Source organism: Opisthorchis viverrini (assembly GCF_000715545.1).
Source record: "Opisthorchis viverrini unplaced genomic scaffold opera_v5_70, whole genome shotgun sequence".
Taxonomy (NCBI): Eukaryota; Metazoa; Platyhelminthes; class Trematoda; order Opisthorchiida; family Opisthorchiidae; genus Opisthorchis; species Opisthorchis viverrini.
In genome coordinates this window covers 309124-335871 of record NW_008751726.1, presented here as the reverse complement: position 1 = coordinate 335871, position 26748 = coordinate 309124, and the positions used below count along the sequence as shown (strand labels likewise).

General features: G+C 42.1%; 2 protein-coding genes across 2 annotated transcripts in view; one reads left to right on the top strand and one right to left on the bottom strand.

Moving 5' to 3' along the window:
• Positions 1 to 280: 280 nt before the first annotated feature.
• T265_13475 (hypothetical protein) lies at positions 281 to 14568 on the bottom strand (the record flags this gene model as incomplete). The annotated part of the gene is made up of 7 exons (XM_009169056.1): positions 281 to 347; positions 4691 to 4943; positions 14037 to 14070; positions 14114 to 14162; positions 14197 to 14309; positions 14340 to 14482; positions 14523 to 14568. Coding segments are annotated over 7 exons (705 nt in total), but the record flags the coding sequence as incomplete, so codon positions are not given.
• A 7322-nt stretch (positions 14569 to 21890) lies between these two features.
• The window catches only part of T265_04316 (hypothetical protein), a gene marked incomplete at both ends in the record, with an annotated part of 82845 nt that continues 77987 nt past the window's right edge, over positions 21891 to 26748 (top strand). The window contains one exon of the mRNA XM_009169025.1: positions 21891 to 22218. Within this exon, the coding sequence (XP_009167289.1) occupies positions 21891 to 22218 (328 nt within the window). The remainder of the gene's footprint in view (positions 22219 to 26748) is intronic.

Genomic DNA, 26748 nt, shown 5'->3' with positions numbered 1-26748 from the left:
GGAAATGGTGTAAAACTGGCAAATCAGAATATCACAAACTTCCGAATTAAGAACGAAGTCATTGATGAAAATTCTATACCTAGAAATACAATAACACAAAATTCATCATCGTGGGTAAATTATGTTCAGAGGAGGTGCTTAAGCAGCACCCATATCATGTGCAGTCCAGTTCATGGTTCGTTGCCAATAAAATCTTCGCTTTTGTCAAGGTATTTCCTGCGAACAAACGGGATGATTCACGGTTAATCCAAAAAACCTACGTGTGCGTCATCATATGGAGCTCCCGGGTATCATCTACAAGCCGCTGCGAATTTCCGCTCCCGCCTTGTTTCAGATACTCTTCCATGCTGGAACAATAGTGCAATATAAATTCGAAATTAAACGTGATTTGGATTTTGAATATATAATAATAGTAGTAAATTTTCTTGCGTCCATATACGCACCAGAGTTTTTGAATCCAAATGCCCAATATAATCACTTAACTTCACAATCACACCAATACGCTTTCGCCTAGTACATTTCACACATGCTGTCTTGAAATTCCATGGCAAATATATTCGTCAAAGTATTTTTTGTAGTCTCTGCAAAAGGCTTTAGATAGCCCACCACCATTTTTCTCCTGTTTTGGGACCATCAGGGAGCCATGGTCCCGGGGAAACATCTATATTTAGGCTGCCCTTCAAGATAAGGGCTGATGAACGCGAATCTTGTAAGCTACACATATTACTCGGGTGCTGTCAAGTAATAGCGTCAATTAGCTGATTCCTCATTTTGCATTCCAGAAGAAAAAAGAGAGGCCATTTGACAGAAATAATGCTTAGATTCCCTAAAAACCTTACTGAAAATACAGTAGCCTTCACGCAGTGACATTCTACTATGAAGGTGTTTATTTGTGATACCCGAACCGGTGTGACAGCAAGTATATCGGGGCTATCTTCTGGGGGCTAAACTATCTGCTTAGAAGCCATTTTGTTACGTAAAAAAAGTGAAAGAACGCCAGTTGACGTAAGGTTGTCTAGCAATGAACGCTGTCTGCACCCTAGTAGTTTTTGCTTTGGATCTATTCGCAGCATCTATTATCAGCAGGGGGCGAGATGGCCCAAGTGGTTACAGCGCGAATTTACTGACCGTAAGGCCCGTGGTTCGAACCCGACCGCTGCCACTCGATTTCCCCTGTCTAGGCTTGGGCGACCTGGCAGTATGCTAGCCCTCGTGCTTCCTCCGGGTGGCATGGTAGCTAGGCACCGGAAGGGTGTTACAGCTGAACGATTATTATTTGATTATTATTATTCGCAGCACCACTGAAGCCGACAAATACCTCCCACGAATGCTTTGGCTTAATAGGAATAACATGTAGGTTACCAACTAATGTTTGGATTCAGAATGCGATAAGCGGATCGTCAAACCCCACTTCATCTAATTGCACAAATTCTTGTCGAATTACATGGCTTCCATCTTCCACCAACACAAATGGGGGAGACAGTTAAGCATCACCTGCAGACTCGAAGGTATGTGGAAAGACTGCGATTAAGCGAAGCTTTCCGTCATTTTTATTGATTTAGTGCTTTATCCAGAAACTCGCAGAGGATATTGTTTGATGAATTCCAAATAGTTGCCCATCCCAATTGTTTTTCCTATAACGAGTAATGGTGCTTGCATGTGTAGGCTCGCGAAACTTGTCGGACATGTTGGACTGGCAGTCACCATGAGTGCGACAACTGCCTACCCACACTCGAACTCAATAGGCTGAACAAGAATGACTGCCAAAGATTGTCAGCATTCACGCCTTATGAACAACAGTGACACGTCGCTCTCTAGTATATAAGTAATCGTCTGGCGTAATCAGCCGTCCAGATCAAACCTATTTGACAACCCAGTGTAACAGTTGTCTGATAATGAACAGAAGTAGAGACCTACCACTTAAAACGTCGACTCTGGAAAGCCTGGTAGCTGTGACACACGTTGTGTGACTTTATATGAATCAAGATTTGCACTACTGTGTTTGAAGAGGCGCATAAATTTGGATAAAAACCAAATATATTTTAGTCCTCCATTCCCGACTGTTTAGACAAAGCATGGCTCGCTCTCGCTACGCAGCTGTTCATTTTTATTGATTTAGTGCTTTATCCAGAAACTCGCAGAGGATATTGTTTGATGAATTCCAAATAGTTGCCCATCCCAATTGTTTTTCCTATAACGAGTAATGGTGCTTGCATGTGTAGGCTCGCGAAACTTGTCGGACATGTTGGACTGGCAGTCACCATGAGTGCGACAACTGCCTACCCACACTCGAACTCAATAGGCTGAACAAGAATGACTGCCAAAGATTGTCAGCATTCACGCCTTATGAACAACAGTGACACGTCGCTCTCTAGTATATAAGTAATCGTCTGGCGTAATCAGCCGTCCAGATCAAACCTATTTGACAACCCAGTGTAACAGTTGTCTGATAATGAACAGAAGTAGAGACCTACCACTTAAAACGTCGACTCTGGAAAGCCTGGTAGCTGTGACACACGTTGTGTGACTTTATATGAATCAAGATTTGCACTACTGTGTTTGAAGAGGCGCATAAATTTGGATAAAAACCAAATATATTTTAGTCCTCCATTCCCGACTGTTTAGACAAAGCATGGCTCGCTCTCGTTACACCAGCTGCTCATATATATATATATATATATATAAAGCTCGATATTTCCATTTGAGCAGCCGCTGGTGGATTAGAACCCTGGATGTTTGTTTGTGGCAAATACAGAAAAAAGTAAAAGCCTCCATTCATACATTGAGTTTCACTGATCACAGGATCCGATAAAAGGTTTCTGATTACGTTCATTTGGCTGAATTTTGTGCGACGTCAACATAGCATAGGTCAGTTCGCCGCCAGAAGCAATCCTATTAAATATCCGATGACGCGGCAGACCTTAGAGAGCAAATGGCAATCGCCGAGACATTGGAGGTGCACCATTAAGGGATGACCATACCCTCAGAAGTGATGTTGCATCTGCAAGATCACTGGGGCGAAATGGGGCGGTATTTAAAAAAGCCACATATGGTATTGTGCCAAAAGAAACAGCAGAAGACTTTCAAGTAGCGTACTTAATTGATACGTAACATAAACAATAGATTTAGCTTTGTCCTCTGGGTAATATTGTTGTAATTTTTAGGGGGTGTATTTGGACAAAAGTCAAGCTGTCTAACTTCGCATTTCACATGCCAAAGTCATGTTAAATAACACTACTTTTTAGCTTGTTTTCATATGAAGTGGTGTCAAAATGTTTGATTCATGAAGTGCATTGTTCTTCAATCTCCACTGTATCTAGCCTCTCTACAAACCGTGTCTTCTGTGCTAAGCGTAAAGTATGTCCTCCTGTCCAACTCTACCGACAAAACACGTTCTGAATGAGCATATCATGATTCGTTACCATTTCCAAAACTAAGATACTTAGAAGGTTATTACTGGTTTCTTCCTTAGTGAACTGAACGCTTGGATAACTTTCGTTGAAAACTCCAAGAATTTTGTCCATACCTTCGCCGGTGCTCACAATCGTAATTCTATCATTTAGCTGGAACCTGCAACAGTCCAAGGTCGTGGACAACCACAAGCATTTGGGTGCGATGAGTTGTGTAAGGAAATGTCTCGAGTGGTTTTCAATATTGCAAATGATGAACAAGGAACTACACATCTTAAAGGCATGTATTGCGTGTTAACAAGGGGAAAACAGCGGATATGAAGTCGAATTCTGCAGGTGGCAAAAGTATTGTGCTGGTTCTATTTCCTTTATCAGTTTGAAAAGAGAAAATTTAATAAAAAGAGCGGACACATCCCATATTCTTCTAGTACATGCTTATAACAAAATGACAGAACAAAAGTTTGACAGAAACTCGGGACTGTGCCTACCTGATAAGTCCCGAGAAGAGTAAAACCGATCGTGGCCTGTTGAAGATCATTCATCAACCTTGTGAGGGGTTACCTTCATGAAAATGGCATATAGTTTTTAACGGTTTCTCGAATACTGGACTCTGCTGGGTGGTAGCTGGTCCGTTTTTGATAGCTCGGCCACACCACACGGTGGTCTACTAATGCAGAAGTTTGTTTGTAACAATGCTACCGCAGATGACTACCGTGATTTATGGTTTGAATGTGAACATCGCTAGTAAGCGCAGCTTTTCGGGCAGACGACGTTAGTTTTTAAGGTCAGTTTGGCTGATAGAAGCGGAATGAGTGTGCACCTAATTAGGTACCCCAATACAATATTGGTCACAGAGTTGCAGTTTTATCGGAGGTAAATAGGTCAACTTTTCACCATGGGTTACGTGTGACACAATCCGCCTTACCGAATTCAAATTCGAGTGAATGAAGAACTAGTCTTTTTACGGACTCTCAGGACTATCTTTGTTGTCAGTCTGGTCTAGTGTCACCTCCTTCAGCCGTAAAACGACCAGTACATAACTGTCATTGCAAGTAGTCATACGGATTTCGCCAGTGACCTTTGGTCAGTGGGGAAGCTACCGGTATTTCTCAATAGAGGGCCGACGGAAGACTTCTATAATCAACTATGTATAAGCTGATTAGCCAACCAAGACTGTAACAACCCCAGATATGTTAAACCAGCAAATGATATCATTTGTCTTCCTCAAATTTACACTTGCACAAGCCGTTCACGATAAAATGGCTGCGGTTGTTGCTCACTTTGCACGGAGATCCAGTAAAATGTGTGTTGTCTTCGTAATACTATTCTGTATCCTGTTGCATAAAGCTTCGCATTTGCAGAGATCCATATTCGGCGGTGCGTGATCTGATAGATCACTTGGATCACTCGAGTGGAGGAATTGTGGCGTTCGATGAGGTCCGTCCTCACTGATCGGTTCTGTAAACAAGCTATCCGTTGCATGCTGTAGTTCCTTCTTGATTCGGAGCAACACTTCTTGAGGAAACATTTTCTCTAAATAAACAGAAGGAAAAGTTCAGTGAACATTGCAAACCTGCATTCACGAGAAGGCGGATCTGCTATCCTTTATCAAGATGAGCAGTCTGCGTCCGGTCATCACATGCATTTAAACGTTTCCGGTATCTGGTATCTAATAGATGTAGGTTTCTAGACTAACGGACCAACATTGTCCTGCATCCCCCAGAAAGCAAAGGTGATGCATCACACAAAACTTCACTGACTATTATCCACAAATTAATTCATCTCTAGTTTACTTGATGGGTTACAATATTACATCGTGATAAAATTACGAAAACGACGTCAGTGCATAAGTGAGAAGCAAGTTTTTACCGAAAAGAACAAATGAAATCCACATTTTTTGTACTGAGAATCTAATGGCATCTAAGGCAAGTAGTTATTCAAGCTTTCGGCGAGCCAATATTGGTTCGACAGGTTAACTGATCTGATAGGCAAGGGTGGTACCTAGTAATCAGTTGAAGTAATGCCAGCTTTGGTGTTATCGTCATCATCATCATCATCGACAGCATGACACCAGTGTTCAACACTGACGCTTCACTGCCGTACAACCATGATTTATTCGAAAGTCTTACTGTAAAGGACAGAATAAAGGTGGACAGGGAAGGGACTTAGTGCTAGCTCACTACAATTATTCCGAGGCCCCTACCCCTTTAGACATTCACTCAGGTAACCTGGATAGAAACTGACAACAAGAACGCCACTGACATCGGTTGGCGCAGTGGGAATTACCCGATCCCCATCCTGGAAGACGAGTAGCACCGACAGCACCCAAGAGTTGCGTAATATCATTCATACCCCTCTACCACGTCTAGGGTTGGCCACCTCTCTGGTTACGCCACTCTGAGTCGGGCATGGAAAACAGCACTCTCTTTGGTAAACGATGGTTCAGCATACGCAACACATTTCCCAACCAAAGCAGCTGTAGTGACGTTTTGGTTGTTCACTAGGTGAGTGTTGATCTGACTTTTGACCTTGGAAATTAGCTTGCAATCTAATAAGTGAGTAATTTTGCTGTACACATTCTGACACCCAAGAGGAGAAGGAAACGTGTGCACGACTGCAAGAAATTTCTCTTCCGGTGAAAGGAGAAGATAACACCGATTACCGTATTTTCGTTGGACAAGTGTTTGTGTAGTCCCTGTGAAAATTACACCTCTCAAACCAGCATAGACGAAAAGAAGCAAAAATTGGTGCTATCTCGACAATCCCAAGTAAAAATCCCGATAACATAAATAGAGTATTTATTAGCTTTCTTATTCTGTTTTTAGCTACTTAGTATACAGCGTTCAAACTCGGCTACACAGAGGAGTTTATTAGAATTGCAAAAGGGATTTGTTTGAAACTTTAGTTGATGTTAATGAGACTCAAGTTTTTTCCAAAATGAATCACTCGTATATAAGATTCCTCTAATTCTTTAACATAATTTTAAAAAGCGAATTCAACAACAGTAGAGGCATGCGTGATTGCTCAACAATAAAATCGGCATCTAGGGGCGATTCTGCAACTGAGTGCGTCGGAGTTTTTGATCCCATCAAGCCAAACTTATGAATTAAAATCAAAAGTATCAGTGACATGCAATAGAATAATGCAGGGCGTAACATTACACCGTTACAGAAGGCATAGAAAATTGTTTTCACTAAATGATTTGGGATATGTATGTGATTTGATTTGAAACAAAAAGTAAAATAAAACTGTCTATTTAAAAAATTGTGCAACAAGGCGATGGGCAAACCGTAAATTTAAAATAAATGACTGAAAGATGAACACAGGAATTCAAATCATCAGGTTACAAATCTTTGTAAAGGCTTTACAACGAAATATGACGTGCACCGTCATGAAAACTATGCTGACTTTACTAGAACTCACAGAGTTTTACCAAAATTACTTTAAAAGTAATAGATAACAAACACGGCCAAAGCTTTAGGGGCATTATACTGGATTTCTACAACTAAAGGAAAACATATGTGCTTATTTGGGCTAAAACTATGATATGGAGGCCGAAAGCACAGTGAGTAGAATAGATATTCATGGTCCAACATCTTTTCGGTCAGAATCACTTAATGATGCACCCTACAGACCACATTTAACCACAGGTAGTCGTGTTTTGTTGCATTGGCAGGGCTGCTAAAATCAAAAGGTCATCTCTACTACTAATTTGTATGAACAGACGGAAGTAGAAGGCCGGAATCCTCAGTACGTCAATAAGTGGAGGAGTGGTTTTCGTTAACTGATGGTATGGCGTGTGGGACTTCAAATCGTTTTGTATCCATCAAAACCCATGAAATATTGATTATCCGTCCATCAGGAGGAAGTTATAACGCAAAAATCATGTTTGGAGTGATACGAAATTGGTAAGTATTCTGTCGAGCGAATCTGTACTAGATGAACCTAAGACGGTCGCTGCGCATTTTCAAGTAGAGTCCCTATAACCACTTGAATATGCGTGTTTTTCTGCATGATATTCGACATCTACAACTTCTAAGGTCTTGATCACCTTGGGTTCTGGACGGTATATGTTGTGCAATACTATTGTTCCTCTGTTGGGAAGGACAAAATACAAGCAAACGAAAACCGGCCCACAGCAGTGTCACAAACCGGCCGATTGTGTCTGGTTTGGGTATCCTTAATATAAAATGTAAGTTTTACTTTGCTTGAAAAAGTGACATAGTGAGAGTTTGAACTTCTGGCAAGGGTACAGTAGAAAATCTGAACTAGAAAACTGGCTTTCAAGTCCACCTTTGCAGCGTTCTTAAATTTAGCGAACTGTTGTAAGAATATTACTGCTGTGGTTCGTAAAGCCAGTACGATATGAGCCTAATGCACTGTGAACGATTTCTTTGCATGTGAAACCAATTTGACGCATAATAAATACTTGAGTCTATATTAAAATGGTATACTGATTTGTTTTAGACGGAAAAGACCACTTCTATTTCCAAATAAATGTCTGCATGTTGCCGGAGTGATTTTGCTGACAAATCGTTGTTTCATCATGGGCTTTAATTTCCCACACTTTTAGGCACACATTGAAGTCATGATCAGCCCGTACTGGTACAAGCGCGAATGTAATATGACAGATTAGAACATAATGGACAGTAAAAATGTCAACACATTTGGTTCAATTTCACTATTACTCTTATCCCTATCCATATCTTCACTCCTCATTCTCCAATGTGGTTATCATCATCGCATCAGCATCACCTTCACTAGCACCAGTATTGTGGTCATCACTGTTGTTGTCATAAGCGTCGGCAATAAGAATCAAACTTCAGAGAGTTCACACTGCTATGCTCTTCCCGATTACTCTCTAGAGGAGGAGGTGACTGAGTGGCAGCTCCATTGGTGGGAACGGCTGTGCTCTTAGTCACCGCCGCGCTCAGTTTGAATGGAGGCAAATTTTACATTACAACATGTACTGCTATCTAAATATAATGATGCATGAGTTTAGCGTAGAATCATATGGAATGTGACCGCATTTGATTAATCAAGATCCGGCAATATAAATGATTATTTTCAACTACTTTTTGCAGACTCCAGAGGAGCGGCAGTTTTTTGACATCGTAAATGGCTGGTTCCATACAGTATTCATTGGCCACCGTATCCTTGATCTATCCAAGTGGCTAAAATAGAAAACCCCAGTAGTTTTGCGTCATAGAGTCGAAAATTACGCTAGTGTTGCCCAAAGTGCAGTCTTCGTTTTCATACAGTGAGTTACACACAAATTTAATTGTCAGTATACGGAAATTATGTTCACAAGGTTTACATCATAGCTTTTGTCTAAAAAGAACCTAAGTCAAAGCACCGAAGCCTGATATTATTGAAGTTTAACAGTGAATTCTACAAAAACAGCAGTTTCAAGTATACTTTTGGGCAGCAAAAACGATGAACTTCTAGCCTTGGAAACTTAGCCATTCATTGGAACGGACCTGATGACTTGAAGGAAAGATCTGACCGAATGGAAGTACGGTGGCTGAATCTGTATCCGTATTCATTTAAAGTTACTTTGCGTTGTTGTAAAACTGGCGGTCACAAGGTGGCTGCTGCATGGAAAGACCGAACGAAGAGCATCAGATAAAGTTAAACTAACCCGTCAGTAAAGAATTGGTAAGCACGTAGTAGTGAAGTATCATTTTACACCTTATTTCGATGAGGAGATATGTCCACACCATTGTGAAGGTGTCTGTACCAGGATTTGAAATGAACGCATAAAAACAGCAGTCATTGATATCATTTACTTGGCCAAAAATGGCTTGAACCCATTTTGTCGCAGGATTCTCCTGAGGTATCATTAGAGAAAATCTATTCAGCTTTCTTCGCGAGCACCATCAAGAACTGTTGCAAATAAGGAATGTAACGTCAATGAATTATCAAAAGATTTTGAAAAGGAAGGATGCAGGCAACACATTCCCGAAAAGATGGCTTACGTTGACCTTTAAATAATTTGGGATCTAGATTACTGGATTTTACTACTCTAGCATTTTTATATAGTGTGAACTAACCTAAATTAGATTATCTGTACTAACAAGAACAATTCTGTACTTGTTAGGCAACTATTTTATTAATCAACGGATCAGCATATTAGAAGAGGTTTAGAAAAGCGGAGTTAGGCGCTATGCTGATCATAATAATTTTTTGTACAACCTCCAGGTAAAATTTACTGGAACCAAATTTGTGGTGACTGTGGAAGACAACTCTTTGTATACTTACTTATGCACTTTGATCCTTACTTTATTCGTACTTTCGCATCTGAAGTATATTGCTTAAAACTATATGTTGGACTTGGTATAATGTAATGGCACAAATGCAAAACACAGCGACCTGGCTAGGCATGCGCAGATAATAGTATGCTGTTCATTTTCAATGCCCATCAAGTATATACGAACAAAGTTAGGTGGAAAGGGTAATTTTTATCAAATAACAGGCAGTTGCTGGGTTCCCACATCACGTCCTTGCTTTTGACTATCACATTTCACGAAGAACCTCGGTTGGTGCACTACTGAAGAGAAATTTGCACGTCCCAAACATCAGAACATTATCGATTGTGCCTTTTGTTTGGTTACAATGACTATCCGGTCCTTTAAAAGGAGTGTAAAATGGAGAAAGACACCATCCAGTAACCAGTGTCCCTAAATTTGCTGACTGTGGTAAAATGTGGTTGAAAAGTTTCATCCTTAGATTGGCCACAAACAATCATGGCTACAGTGCTGAACTTGCTGTAACTATAGTACAGTAAGATGGTGTAGAGTCAGTTTTGTACAGTAAATTTCCTGTCACATGAGTTTATCAATCGCATCTGAAATCCACTTGAACACAAATACTGCCGATTCACGTACATCAACTAAGAAATTAGCACCTTTGAAGGTGTTGTGTGCAATTTTCTCAACAGTATTTACCAATGGCAAATAAACCTTCTTGATGAATGACTGCTTATCCTTGATGAATGGGGACAAAAAAAGCGAAACATGAGTTTGCTAACTTCAACTGCCATCCGTGATAGAGTTCACGCGCACCAAATGGTACCTTACTGTAGACACTAGAGATTGATATTTAGCGGATTTCTAACAGATTTTAAATGTCCAGGCATGTGTGGAGCTGGTAGGAAGCATGAAAATGAACATATGGTACTAAAACTGGCTTTCGTGTTGGTGTCTCTAAGTGAAACATATCAAAGTTATCTGGCTAGCACAAGCCCAGCAAACACGTTTTACCGCACCATTTTTGTAAAGCATCGTCCAAAGTGCTAGGAAACGCATAGCTACAACCTGATTCTTCCCTATAAGAACATCACCTTTAAATCCATAACAACACAAAATTGGATTATTTACATTCCTGAGGCTTAAGTTTTCTTTCCATAAAACAACTAAGCAGAAAGACGTCGTCCGGATTAATTCCTCCTATAAACAAAGTAAATGCTGTCTGTATTTTTATGTTTACTCGAATTTCTTGTACATATTTCAAGAAAATACAGCAGGTGAACAAAAATTGGTTGTTCTGCTAATGTTGCATTAGTCGGGGTTCCGTGACCACATCGTAACTACAGACAGATGTAAGGCTATCTATCATTCACTGGAGTTACTCTTAGAGCCTTTTAATGAAACAAAAATGTACTAACTGACCGTACATTCAGCTTCAGATGGACAAGTCGGGAAGCACTAATAGCAAGAGCGCTAATAATATTGGTTTATATTCTTATTTTCCTTGTGACACCAAACACCAAACTGTATATCCAAAGAATATGATATCTGAACCCAATATGTAAACAACAACCATAACAGTGTTTGGTTGGTACTCAATCCAACACTTTCCAGGCCATCATGTAGTTATCTTGAGTAACACCAAAACGAACTTGTGGTAGACTAAATTTATTTCTCCACGAGTGTAGCTCCAGGCAAACAAAACTATGAAATATATCAAAGTATTGGTTTGCTCACAATTTGCGAACTTGTATGCAGATTTTAACAGAAGCAAAACGTAAACGCATGGACTGAAACGTAGATGCATGAGTGTGAAGGCAAGGTAACGCATGTAAATTGTATGGGTTTTCACCTAGAGGTCTTCTGCTAGTCGTAAAAAATAAAATAATTTATATTTTTCAATAATTCTAAATCGTTATTCTTGATAAATATTAAAAAGTTAAGGAGCGATTGAGTTTCCCATATGTAAACTGCTACAAAAGTTCAAAAAGAACGTAATTACCTACATAAAATGATAAAAATGGTTTTGAAATCGAAACAACCACATAAACACACCAGTGCCAAAACAGGATAGTGGGGTCATGGGTGTTTCTTTTATACCAACCTGAGCAGCAAATAAAAAATACCGTTTTGCTCTTACACATCTAAAGAACCAATTATGTTCTTTTAAGATGTAGAATGGGCTATTCTTTATACATTCCACGTACCGACCTACCTAGCCCATTCAGAAGAGTTGGATTGGATCTCCAAGACTTTCTTTGCTTTTGTGACATACCAAACGCTGACGATTCTCAATAGTATAAAAACAACTTTTCAGTGTTTTTCGCTTTTCAGCACAATTCGGTTCTACTATTAAGACAAAATCTCCACTAAAATGTGAAAGGTGTGGCACGCAAATCAGTATAACTACTTGAAATCTCCTCAAAACAACGACAGAGTAAAGTACCTTCACCAACCGGCCAAGTCACTCAACAGCCCTCTGGACTGTCTCACAGCAACCCACTAGATACGACATAAGAGAAGCGTAGACAACAAATCGTTCGTGGCTCCCCTTTTTGCATTTCACTAACCAGTCTATGCAGCGTTTTTCATTTGTCGCCTCTATTTTAACCATTAGATATGAACTGACCAGATGATGAGATCCCGAAAGTAGTCATGTGTTAGGCTAGCTACAAAATTAAAGTGTGTTTTGAGGATCTGAAGTATCAATTAAGCTATTTAGATCTAAAATCGAGTATATCTTCGGAGAGCACACTTAACATATCGGAGGTTTTGATAACTATGGTCTTCAGTACTCAAAATTTAGTCTGCTTTCTAATAACATTGTATAAATTGGTTTACAATCATAAACCTGGACTTTCCTCAGAATCCAAATGTCTGTGAAACAGGCTTTATCCGCTGATTCTAAGATTTTCATCGCCCACACATGCTTCACTTACAAGAATGGTATTCGTTATTTTTTCTATAGCAAAATGGCGCAGCAACAGCTGTCCACAAGGCCCCATAAAAGGATGGCGTCAGATGGCAGTGGGATGATCACTGATCAAAGAGCCTGGGATGTGACAGAGGGCAGTCTGACATATAATGAACTACGATGGCTTTAGGAAATATAAACATGGGCTTATCACACTTACATGTAGCAATACTGGCCTGATAACCTGAAGAAATATTGTGTGCCTAGGTGGGACAAATATTTTTGTCTGTGCAAGTTGTATGGGTTTAATTAAACGATTTTATACAGCATAACGTGAAAGACGCATAGAAACATCCAAGAGCTTGCTCACTAAACTTTGTAAATTACATTACGGTCTTTCTGGAAGGCACAGCTTGAAATAACGTGTTTTTATGACTTTGTTGTGAACTTTTAGGTTCAGGAGTATTGTGCCATTAAAGTTCAGCCCCACTGAACACTTCATCCGTCAGGGCAATAAAATGGGTTCGAGGCTAATTTTTAATCTTCTGCCGATGAGCTGAAAATACAGGGGGCTTCGTACGGTTTGACAGTGATCCTGCGAGTTACTTTGACCACTAGTCAGTACCTAATCATAAAATCCAATCTAGCTCTCAGCTGAAACTATGTGTCAGTATCCTCAGGTGGACAGCATGTTCTGGAAGACTTACACCATAGCAGGGGGTGCTGTTCCGCAATGAATGGTAATTAAATCTCATTAGACGAAAAATAATATTAAACCCTAAGCGATGGATTGCAACAGTCAGCATGCTACCGAAGTTCAATTAATTACCCCTCCTTTTTCTGGAAGTCTTTGTTGACACCATGGCTTTTTCGTCACATTAGTCGGATCAAGAGTGGATTTTTCAATACCTGTCTGCTTTTTGTCACAGGTAGAGTGCTTTTGACTGCAACATGCTCAACACTTGAACCCACTTTTTAAAATCAAATTGGACGCCTAATGAATCCCAACTATCATACCATTGAGTAAAGACGAATGGTTGGGTGTATTTACCCTTATACTGGTCGGTGCACTTCCAGCCGTCCCCTAGTGTATCTTAACTGTCCGACCGAACACAGACGGTAGAACCAAAGGACATTCGAACAATGTTGGTAGGTTCAGCACAGACGAAGTCTCAGCATCTGAGTCCCATCGATCCGAGTCACCAAACCATAGAAGTGTGTGTCTTCCACAGCTTTGAACTGGTTCAAACCGATGAACTCAGCATAAACTGACCGACAAATAGGGTATAACGGTACAGCCTTCAAAGTCGTTGCAGAGTGCAGCAAAACTCCGATTGTACCGGATTGTCCTGACACGGGCACAGACGAGTACACACAAAATGGCTGAGGCTGAACATCATCAACTAGCTACCACGACTTGTAGCTCAAACCAAGCATTTGAGTAATAGTAAACGGTCAACTCACTGTTTTTTTCGCAATCTGATTTGTGTTTAATGAACTAAAACGGGAAAACATATTACGAAGAATGTAAGAAAGCTTACTTCATTTCGAACAGATCGTAGCCGATCACGAATCTTCTGAAGCTTGGGGCTGTAACGCTTAGATTCGCAGGTAAATAAGTTACCTTGAACAACGCAAAAACTCCGTATAGGCCTGTCTGATTTCTTTCCCATAGGTACTGTTGTTGTTGGGCTCGCTAAAACCCTCATTAAGTGATTTGTTTACACAGCCTAAATCCTGAAAACATAAAACCATGTACAGCCTAACCTTTAAGGCAAGATTATCTTGTTTCAGATGTTTTACAGCTTTCGTACTACTTTCATAAGTTGACTTCTGATTACGAAATCGTGTGTCATCAAGATAAGAAGACAATGGTGAACATCCGTCAAAAGCGTTGATTTTGTACGCAGCTGAAGCGAATACTGTTTAAATACTAAAATATAAAAATACTTTGGCTATTTTCTTCACTGCTGAAAAACGAAGAGTTCATTGTCATGTCCACGAGATCAGAAAAATCGTTTAAATTCGCGCACTTTGAACCGTGGGTCCATCTGAATCTGGGGTTGAACTCAGTTCATCAATGACTTTTATTTCATCAGTTAGGTAGGCATTCCAATAAGCCAAAAGATCACTGGTCTCGTCAGTAACTAAGGCTTCATATACCTTGTTAAGGAAAACCCTGGGCTTTATTTCAGCCTGCGAGCGTTGGAAATGGGACAAGTTAGGCTAGGCTTCACGTGCGACTAATGCAGGACAAAAGGTCAACCAACAGCCAGCACATTTGCAGTGCTTCTGCAGCTTTGTTATGAACGTCAGTTTTCACATGTCGACTATCACGAGCTCAGTGAAGTTCTGGGAGAAATATGATTCATTGGTAGAATCGCCCTGCTCCGTTTCTTGGCACTGTCAAACTATGCAGTCCCGGGTTGCGCGTGCACAGCCAATCTGCTGGCGAAATACAGCCAGTGACCGTGAGGTAACAGAAACACTGTGGTTTCGCGCGGCGCGGTAATTGGGACCATTTCGGAATCTGGGAGCTAGTGTTATGATAAAACGAATACATACGTACATACGCACATGTCTAGGCGAGCCATCCGGTGCATGGCATGGCGACTGTTCACAGCGAGTGTCTAGGAATAAAAATACACCGATGTCATATGGTAAGTATTTGCTTCCTGATGGTTCCGCGAGTATGGAAGTAGCGCCATATGAGATCCCAGCCTACCACTGCTCCCAAGACTCGCATTTGTGAAAACGTCCCCCATTTGTAGTATTCACTCTTCATGTCGATGAAAAAGCCAAACGTTTTATATATAAGAGAAAACTGTACACTTTCCACGAAGGCCTATATAACCAGGGGTCTTATACCAATGCCACATGTGATTATTACATTTTATAGTTTCTTTCTACAAGTCACAGGTTTCCTGCCTTAAGAATGTTCATCTGTATCTAGAGATATACTTTCATTGGCGCTCACATTTAGCTTTGACCGGATAATCACCTAGAACTCATTTGAGTCTCCTGTTTACGATGTTTTAAGCAACGGAATGTGATGTATTAGACCGCCTCATGTTCAGATATTCGAGATATCGCAATACCTTTGCAGACATAATGCACTAATTATAAGATTGCTGATAACCCTCAGGCAGTAGACGACCGGCTCGCTAGGCTCATCACGTAGGCGGTGTTCCCATGTTTTCGTCATTCTTATGTTCTAATTAAACCCAGACTGCACGGAATATATTGTTTTTCAAGCAACCAATTGTGCTGCACCAGGCAGCTCACAGCCGTCGACGTCCCAACCGTTCAGCCTTGTTTTATTGAATCGCCACAAAGTATCAGGCGATTCGGTATCCAAGTGCGCCATTGGCTTGCCCTACGTACCTACATTTTGTTTTGTTCGCCATAGTGACGCGCTTCCAAGCCTTAGAAGCAAATGATAAGCCCTAGCATCATCAATATCCTGCACTTTGGAAAACTGGAAAGATTTGATCAATTTTAATTCATTTTGAACAATATTTTCAGGATAATTCTTCGTATTGCATGTAGATTTGTCTTGCATTTTATCCTCATTATGTTTCCAGTGAACAAAAATTTCGTCCAGAATCGCAGCCAGGGTTTTCTCAGAGTTTTTCTCCAGAAAGCTTTCTTCTTTGCGATTGTTTTGCGATGCTTAATACGCCCAAGCAATCATATTTTATTATGCGCCTACTTTAACGCGCACTACAAAACAAAGATACTCATATCGGGCCAAACCAAAGACGGTCCATGAACTATCCTGATGAGCAGGCAGAAGTGGTCATAATCTTCACTTCACTGCCGTTTTCTTCACCGTAGCGCACGGATAGTGGTATATTTAACCCCAGAGGACGGTGACTGCGCACTGCCTGCTGAATAACGCTTCTGTTCACCAAACTAAAATACTAAGATTTGAGCAACCATTCTAAATGCACCATGTCTTCGATTGGTCGCGCTAGTCAGGTGTATTGTCTCCGATACCGCAAAAATAGTGAATGATTACACGAAGGATTTGATAACTGCTTTTCGGAAGAGTTGCACAATATAATCCAACAAAAATATTAGACACAACACAGTACCTCTCTCGTAAGTTTGGAAATAGTCCAGGAACCCTCTCTTCGTGGCTCGATTCTTGCGATATTGGCAAAGCTATACCCCCACCAGCCTCAATAATCAGATGAGCTTCTGTGTCAGCACGAAACACGCACGTAAAAGACCTCGTTGCTTGGCAATAACTAGTATTATGGAAACACTAGTATGGAAACACGCCACAATCTAAAAAGGACATCCGATTAAAATTACCGCAGATAAATTTGACTAAGCTTGCGAGGTGACGTGAGATTCAGACAAGGCGAAGAGACCAAGTTTGCGAAAAGCCATTGAGTAAGCCTTCATTGCTCCAGCAATTCCGTCATCTTCTGCTTCAGAAAGTGTGATAATTAGCTTGTGGCAAGCCGGGTGAAACGGCAACGGCGACACGTTTGTACAAGTTCGTTAACCATCATATCAGATAAACTGTGCGCGGTATTTATAGGCGAAAAATACCCGGTAATTGAGAATACAAGGGCAAACAAAAGATGTATTTGAATCTGTAGAGGAAAAAGCCTCCCCTGTGAGGTTGCGCAAAATAGCATATTCGCCCTTGTCAATATCTCTTTGACCAATCCGCCACTGTGAGCAGGCAAGCGTCTCACAGTTTATCCGGGCTTTCAACCATTGTGTTTGTAATAGCTCCGAAAACCGGGCTATTTTTCGCAGATAAAAAAGCTGGCATCAAGAAAAGAATAGCACCTTTAGCGCCCAAACATACCAACATGCGCATTTCTGATTAACTATTTGCTCACCACCCAGGAATACCGCGAACTCGATTTGTGTTCGCGCGCTATCGCCGCTAAGTTTTTGCCGAACGGAATAAATTTAAAAAGGGCACTGTTTTTAAGGCTTCCGATTCAAGTTTAGAATTGTCTACGTTTGAAAGTGTAACCTGCCATTGATCAGTATGGCCGATTGGATTAAGTGAACAATTTTCAAGGTCATCTGTCACATCAACTCTGAAAAGGGGAAAAATTTTAAGTGTAAGTAACGTCGTAAATTCCTTACACTGGGGAAATTAGCGGATAGTTTTGGGGTTCTAGTGAGTTATGGAACCTGATGCTGGTGGAAGCCAAAATGATGCAGTTTTACTCCCATAATTGAATTTGTCCTTGTTTCCACAGGTCGACTATAAGGAAGAAGAATCGTGTTTCCGATCACGTGAATAGGTTTTCCCAGTAATCTGATACCAAACTAGTCAGCGGATTCGAAAACTTGTACTAGCTATCACGAAGGCCCCAGCTGGTAAAAATTGTTTTGGCAGGCCGAGCACCTGGTGCATCGCATGATATCAGCTTGTGAGGATTAAGGTGGACAATGCTCAACCAACTAACCATACGGAACCTAGGTCGATCTTATATGACAACTCGACAGGCCTAGCTGGCGCACACAACTAACACGCGCCTAGAGGTATACTACACTTAATCGGCTAGCAGAGGTACGCTCCGTCTACCTCCGCTGGGAAAAATCGGAGTCCAATTGGTAGGACAGGAAAGGTTAAATTTGTTGTTCGTTTGGATTAGAAAACATGCCCTGTCCGGAGGGGCATGGCCTGCTTGGTGCGCAGTGTTCATTGAGATGTTAACGTTTCGAAATGAGAGTAAGTTATATATTAGATTGTCAAAACACCACTATCCGACAGGCGACTGATAAGCCGTGAGCCGTGCTTATCCTCTGAAATGTGCACTTCGGCAGCGAAAACGTCATACAGTTTTGTTTACACAATGCCAGCTTCAACGGCACATGCACATCTCACGAGTCCTTGCAGCCAACAGCCTAATGATCATAACCAACTACGGACTGCAACTGTTCGGTTAGTGTTTTCCAATAAATGACTGCGCGGCGAAGACCTCCTTAGTTTCATTTGGTGCCGTGACCAGAATAATAATGACGATCACGTGTCCACAACCCTCCGAGGGTGAGGACGTTCGAACCTTCCCGGAAGACTTTGAGGAAATCGCGGACTTGCTGGGCTGGGCACCGACCGGGGTAAATTGGCTGCGCTGAAAAAAACCCTCCTCGGAGGCCGGGCGATGTGGGCATGGATGCGGCCCGTAGAGACCGTCGGAAAGTGGACTGGGCCGCCGCAGAGGAAGCCGTTGCAGCAGAGTCCGACACACCGGCCGACTGCCAGGAAGCTATGAGGCGGTTCAACACGACCAGGGTGGTACCTAAATGTGATCCGACCATGTTCTTCGCCAACCTGCAGTAACTGGACGGAGTGACGCGCCAGAAGTTGCTGGCTGACCGGTTCGTCGAAGGAGTGCAGCCCGCGCTTGATGCCCAGTTGCGATTTGCGAGAGCAACTAGCTAGGTGAGTTTGGAGCACACAGTGCATCTAGCATGAGAATTAGCCAAGGCCCCTCTGACCACATTGCAGTCGTGGGAGAGCAGGAATTGCTCACCGGTAGACGACCTGCCAACCGGAGTGGACGACCTCGCGAAACAGCTTGCGGCCATAAATACGGAGTCGCGCAGATGCGCTAGAACGAGCTGACGCTACAAGTGTGGCAGGCCTGATCATTAGAAGAATCAGTGACCTGGTTCCCGAACACCTGGGCATAATAAAAATTTAGATTACTTCTTTTTTCCCGGCTGCGTTGCCATTAGCGCAGTGGCAAAGGCCATTACTGAGATAGACGGGAAGAAGGAGCTATGTTTGATCGGTACAGGAGCAGGGGCAGTTCTGAGGCGGAGGGGAGCAAACTGAATACACACTGAACGATCCTGTGCTAAGGCCGTGATCTCAAGGCAGGGAATTGGTTAATTAGCCTAAACCCACGATCCAGACATCCCATCTGACAGGCAACGTGTAGTCTAATTCACCGACGGACGGTCATTAATAATTGCGGCGAAACCGGATTTTACGAAGTTCACCTGCGTTTGTTCAGTAGTCGCAATTACACAGTGGACAATATATATTGAGTTGGACTTGGGCAGGCAGTATAGATAGGTAGATCGTGGTTCTATAGGAAATTAACAGTAAATCGTGAGTAGAACTGAAGAAAAGCTTACGGCTAGATTGAACCTTGGGCAGCTAGCAGCACAGGATGGCACACGAAGTGCAGTGTGCTATCGAACAAATTAAACGAGAAAAACGTTGTTCATTTCAAGGTGAGACGAATTTTCAACAACAAGCCCAGAAATAAATGTAAATAAATCGTCTACTGGAAAACGGCTGAGGTAGAGTCAACTTTGCATAAAATAGAACACGTCAGTCTTGAGATTTCAGCAGCCACTGGAAGGGTGATGAATTATCTGAGGAATAAGGGAACAAATAATTACGTCACGTAATTAACACGGACCGTGCGCACTAGCCATGACAGTAGTGGGTGAATATTGACTGAAAATTGGCGGACTGTCCATGTACTCAATGCGTTCAGGTGGCAGGTCCATGCAGCACGCGTTCCTGATCAGCCCAGACATAGAGCAGATAATACTGGGAGCATATTTCATTAGGGATGCGGCTTCCGTGATAGACCTAAGGCGGGAAAAGCTGGTGAAAAGGTACGGCGCAATCAAGCTTGAAGGCTATTCAAGCGCCGTCCTGAGTGAGCTGCGTCTCCGAAATCTTCCGTCTTGTAACATCCCGTCAATACGGTCCGTGGTCGAGGAATATTACAAACTGTACACGGTCACTGAGGATCCATTTGGCTTCTGCTCCTGGATTGAAAACGAAATTACCCTGTCGTCAGAACGCTTTGACCTTCCGGCCCCCGTCCGTTGCCGCTCTATCCAGCAGAGAAGGCCCATAAACAGATTCAAGAGATATTGAAGAATGGCATAATCGAAGAAGTCATTAATGCGTACAACCCTCCGGTTGTGCTTGTGAAGAGGGCTGATGGAAAATGCGAGTTTGGAGTGGATTTTCGGAGCTTGAATGAACTGACCTCAAACTGGGTTGTAGTTGTGCCATCGGGTCGAGGCGGAGGACCGGGAGTAAACGGCGTTTATGGTTGGGAACACCCAATATCAATTCAAAAGATTGTCCAGGGTACCATTCACATTCCGGCGCTTGATCCTCCCTTTAACGAAGGAAGGATCCAGAATGCTGCCTTGTACCGAGACGATATCGTTGTGTACATTAATCCGGAACCAGAGCACGCAGTTCACTTGAAGGCTGTACTGGAGCGGATCTAGGAGACTGGCCTGCGGATAAATGAATCCAAGACACAGCTCGCGCGGAGTTTTGTGACACTGCTGAGGCATCAAATGGGCCAATGAGAAGTTAGCTCACTACCAGAAAAATTAGCAAAGATCAAGGATTGTGCTGGTCCCAATCCAAAGCAGCCAGAACGGCAGTTTCTTCGAACTGGCGGCATACTACAGCCGGTTAGTTAAGGATTTCAACACTATGGCTGCGCCACTGTACGACTTGCCAGGACAGACTCAGAAATTCGAATGGATCAGAGAAGCACATGAGGCTTTTGAGCATTTCAAAGCGCGGATGTTTGATCACCAACTGACCCTTTAACTGCCCAGAGTTGGAGAGATGCTCACTGTTGCAACGGAAGCTAGTGGTCGCGAAATCGGTGCATTCCGAAAGCAGAGGAATGGAATTATCGAATATGCCAGTCGTATCCTGAGTAACGCTGAATAGAAGTACTCCACCACTGAGAAAGAATGTTTAGCAGTTGTCTGGGTCCTGGATAAGTGGAGGCCATATATGCTTGGACACAGATTTCGTGCCGATACCGACCATAAGCCACTGGAGTGGATCAGGACCACCACTCGCGCAAAGCTTGCGCACTTGGAATTCCGGTTGCGAGAGTACGACTTCACAATCCAGCAATAGCCGGGGAAGGAGACCCAATGGGCTGATTGGCTGTCAACCCAGAGGCCGAGGATGAGGTTCCCAGGATCATGAATGAAGCCAATGGCCTCGTCGTCGAACTGAATCCCGGAAGGTTGGCGCGACTACATCGGTAGGATTCCGTGTTATGAAAGGTGGCAGCCACCTTGTTGGACGGAAGGAGCATTGAAACTGGAGAGGGAGATAAGGAATTGGAAACGTTCGAGTCACTTTGATTGGCTGAGGCTGAATGAAGATGGCATAATTTCCTGAAACGCCACCGATTCGGATGTTGTGTTGCCCGTGAAACCTTTCGTCTTGAGACGGAAGCTTATCGTCGAATGCCATGAGATGACACCAGGACGCACGACTCACTTCGGCAGAGGGCCTATTAGCCCGGGATTAGAAGTGGGGTAATGGATTATGTGCTGTCTTGTAAACGGTGCCAACTGATGAAAGGGGACACGACAGGAGCAACCCATCCCATGGAAAAAATTCCTGTCTTAGAAACCGGCGAGTTGTGGTCCGTTGACATCATGGGCCCCTTTCCGGTGACAACCAGCGGGAATCAATACATCGTGATAATGACAGAACACCGGTCGTGGTGGATCGAGGCGGAAGCCGTGCTTATTCACTGGGCAACGACGATCAGCGGAGTGGTAATGCATCACATCGTGGCCAACCATGGGGTGCCAAAAATAATTCTAACCGATCAGTGGCCTTGCTTCGTGGGCGAAGAGTTTAGTAATTGCTTGCAGAAGCTGGGTGTCGAACGGCTAAGGACGGCACCATAATACCCACAAACCAATGGCCTAACCGAAAGTAATAAACGAAAGATCAAGGAGTGGCTGGCGGCCGAAGGAGGTGACTGGGAAGTGAACTTGACAATGGTGTTGCTAGCTCATTATGCTTCCATACAATCAACCACAGGCAAGTCCCCGTTTATGCTGATATACGGTCGACATCTGCACCTTCCGGTCGATCGGGAAATATGGTTATAGTTGGCAATACGGTTGTCTCCAGAGCAGCTAGAGGAAGAAGAAAGAAGAGCTCGAGAAAACTTGACCGCCGTTCAGGAATGGACTAGGCATAAAACGGCAAGTCGAAAGGCACGAACATTCCCCATGGGCACGAAGGTCAAGTGGAAGGATCACCAGAATCCTGGAAGGAGTGGACTGGGGTCGCGGAATCTAGGCGGTCGATGTCAAGGGCCGTTCGCCTTCACCAACCGCCGGGGAACGTCTATACAATTCAATATGTTCGGAGATCGAAAAGAATAAATGGGACGCAGCTTCGTAACTGGCATGATACATTCGAAGGGTGGTCAAGTAGACCCTGTGCCGAAGGTGACCTGACGGAAAGAAGTGAAGATTTGTGGCATGCGAAGGACCTTTAAACGGGAAAGGTGTGCAACGGTGATACTAGTGATAGGGGAGGCATGCGAGTATTACGTTTTCTCGTAAATCCGCTTTGCGCCTCTTGGAAAGTGAGATCTATTACGGAATTTGCGGAGTCTCTTTGTAGCGTGCTTGGATTTGCGCAACAGTCAATGAATATCCAGAAAAGGTCAGGAACACTCCTTCAAAGAGAGGATGAATATTCAGTTTTTGTAAACAAGATGCATATGGGAGTTTTGCTTCCTTGTCCAATAGTCTTTAATCGTTCATATAGCATTTTCTGCTAAATAACTCCGCAGCAAAGGCTTTCTTCATTTCACTGGTAGCATCCCACAAAGGCATCATGTTTCTACAGTGAGTTTCTAAGGCAATGAATTGAAGGGTGATGCCATTTGATAAAAAAAACTGCATTTGGCTAGTGCAACTCTTTCCGGTCAAGTCAAGTGTGAGATACGAAAGTACAATACTCGTGACGAACTTCGAAGGACGGCACAGATGTATGTAGTTGGCGCTTACAGTAACCTGGCTTTTAAAAATGATCCAGAGCATCGAGTGCGCTTCCTCCATACAGTTGCTGCTTGCCAAGCGTATTCTTCACCAGCCCAAGAGGTCGAACAATCATGAAGTGAAAGGTGTAAAATTGCTGGAAGTATTCCAACCAGCTATGATAAGGAACCATTATGGCGTTTAAAATGAAACCAAAAATGTTGGATCAACCGGTCGGATTCACTCGCAAAACAAACGCTAGATTTTCTGAAGGAATTTGACATGCACAGGTGGTAGTATACAGCAACTTACCACCATGGATTGTCTAAATTTCTGATGGTCAGTGCTGAGAGATTTCCGTCAGTTATTTACGTAGTAAACTTGAGTATGCTGTGTGGCAGGAACAAACAACAAACTGTATTTAAACATGCTTACATTAAGCACCGCATTCTAGTTTGGATACAACAAGCGCTACAACCCAATGTATCATGACCAGGTAATATTAATGCTTAAAGCTTATCAGAAGACATTACTGGAATATGAGCCTCCAATTTCGCTTGGAAACCTTTTGTCTGTAACAACTGCCATAAAACTGTAACCACAAAAAATGCAGCATGGCTTTTGCATATTTTGTGTGAATCGATGACCCTGCAATCGAACGTTGGAGGATTAATTATCCATTAGATGATAGTGAAGAATAATTTGCAGAATAGCTGATATGAAGTTGAGGCTAAGGAGAAGGGAAAGCAAACTTACTGTCATAAGCATCCGCTACGAATTAATAAATCATTTGCATACGGTCAATCAAGCTTTTGATCAAACAATATTCCAGTCGGTGCCAAAATGCCTTGGTGAAAAACTCGTACAGCATTGAGTAATTGTAGGTAACTGTGTGTATGCAGAACGAATTATTTTCACCATTTGGCAAAATGCCTGCGTTTATAAATTAGACAGCGTGGACTAGACAGTATAGTAGAATGTTTGATAACTAATAGCCCTTGTTTGGCAATAGAGCATTCACTATATGCTCAGTGACAGAAAGTTCACTTTGATCAATACTACTGCTTTAAAAATAGTAATTTTGTGCTTGCAAGGGCAAAACAAACAAAAGTATATAATTTTAATATCTCATTCTATATAAGGATTTCAGCTTGTACTGCGACTTCATGACATCTTGCAATTCCAGTTTAACCAAGTCATGATTTATTATTGAAACACCCTGGGTTTCAGTTCATGGTGTTTCTCATTACGGTTTGGTAAATTATCAAGGATAGTGACGTTTGTTACATGGAGTACAAGGCTACAAATCTTATCTGGCAACTAAATACTGGATTTGGATTCAAAAACATGATTATGATAATAGATTTTATCACTTCAAGTTATCATATGGGAAAATTTCTAATTTCGCATGCCGAGAATCAAACCTCTGATTATTCTTGGCGTCAAAGTTGCCTAGGATACTTCTCTTGTAAGTTTTACGGTTCAAGAAGCTAACACTTCGGTTCATATCGGAATTTAGTTTTATCGACGGTATTATCGCAGTCCTATTTGGGATATTCCTGTTTCCCCTATTTCAGTTAAGAGATCTATCTTCTGCCGCGGCTATATTTACCCATTTTTAATGCTCCACCTTCTAAATCTGATTAGTTTTCCATTGTTAAGCGTTTTTTTCTTGTCAGAATGAATACGATGAAATTGGGCTACAAAACTAGACAATATACCCTATGTTACTCAGAAACAATCACATTGAGTGGGCAAAATTAGAAATAAAGCAAACGTTCAAAATATAACTTTTTAAAAGTTTAGATCAGATGAAAGCTGCGCTACACAACATTCGCTGATGGCAAAGTTATTTTGTGTTTTCACCAAAGCGTCAAATATTACAAATCGAAGCAAAGGCTTTTGAAGGCGGTTTTCTTTGCAGTTCTTTTTATACATTTTCTCATGTTGCATGATTGGTCCTGATTGCCAAATCAGTAGAGTTTTCCGACTGGAAGTGGAGAATGGCTTGTGTGCAGCAGCGTTCAAAGTTACGCACAAGTTAAGGCAGGTAAAGGAAAGCCTGATGCAGGATAAGCGCTTACCAGCTCACAAAAGAAGCTTCACGTAAAATTTTGGGATGCATTTGAGTGTGATATAAAGTGAAAGACATTCGAGACAACTACCCAACAAAAAATTACGGCACACTCACGGTCCAAAGATAAATTAGAGCGATTGTAAACATAACTGTTTACGGACTTTGATTCCATAGTTTGTAGGTGATGTTGAAATGTTGCTGTGCAAACACAAGGCAGCTTGAAAAGTTCATCAAAAGTATCAAAATGCCTGAAAACGATGTAATTTACTAGCTTGCCGTTGGTGGTTTTGGAATAAAGGCAAAGAAGTTCTAACAGACAAACTAAACTACTTTTTACTCCGGAAAAATCAAGTTAAAACATATCCGTGAAGGATAAAAAATAAGAAATTCGAAAAGCCAATTTGGTCAGAATAGAAGCTTCCCGTTTGGCTGCTGCAGTGTGAGGAAGAATTCGGCTGTGGAGAATGAGTGATTTCTGGAAGCAACCTGTTTTTCTGGGTGGGCAACAGGTTAGAACCTTCGGTCTATGTCTGTCTTTTAGGATGAGCCATTCGATTAAGCGTTGCAGACACATTTACAGTAGAGTCTGGGGTATTGAACGAGAGTTGACTGGTCAGAGGAGTTAGTGGACGTTGAATTCTGAGATACAATTTGGTGAAAACCTTTTACAAAACTAAGATCGAGGTGAGTACGAAGTACGGTAAGGTGCTTAACTAGATATTTCTGGCCGAGCATCGCTTAACCTTCAAGGCGAATTTCCGTAACGGTTTAGCTATCAAGAGTGGAATTAAGACTAACCGACACCATCGCAGAGCAGTTTTGGATCGCCAAGGATCACCGCAAGGAACAGTTGGGGCAAACGTTGGTAAGACCTGTCATTAAAATCAATCAACCATGGCTTTTGCCACCACCGAATTGGGGATAAGCATAATTCAAAACGATGCGCACCGAATTAAGAAAATAAAAATATACTTTTCGTCAAATCTATCGAAGCGCGTTGCTATTTGATCAACGCCAGTGGTTGTGTGAATAAGTAGGTTGGTTTGACGTAGCCTGACGTATGAACGGATTTCATTTAATTGGTTTTCAGCTTCATTCTGCACATCCTTGGACGTAATGCTTTGTAGTTGAAGGCGTAGAAAACGAATGTCTGATAGAAACAAAATGCTTTTGTCTATCTGTTTCTGAGCCTTAGGAAGAATCTCGAAATCCATTCGTTTTCTCATTGTCTGCTGTTTGAAGTAACTTAATATTGTAATCGGCATAAATACTCTGCTTTATTTTCTCATAAATTGCCGTAGTTGAATTAATTTG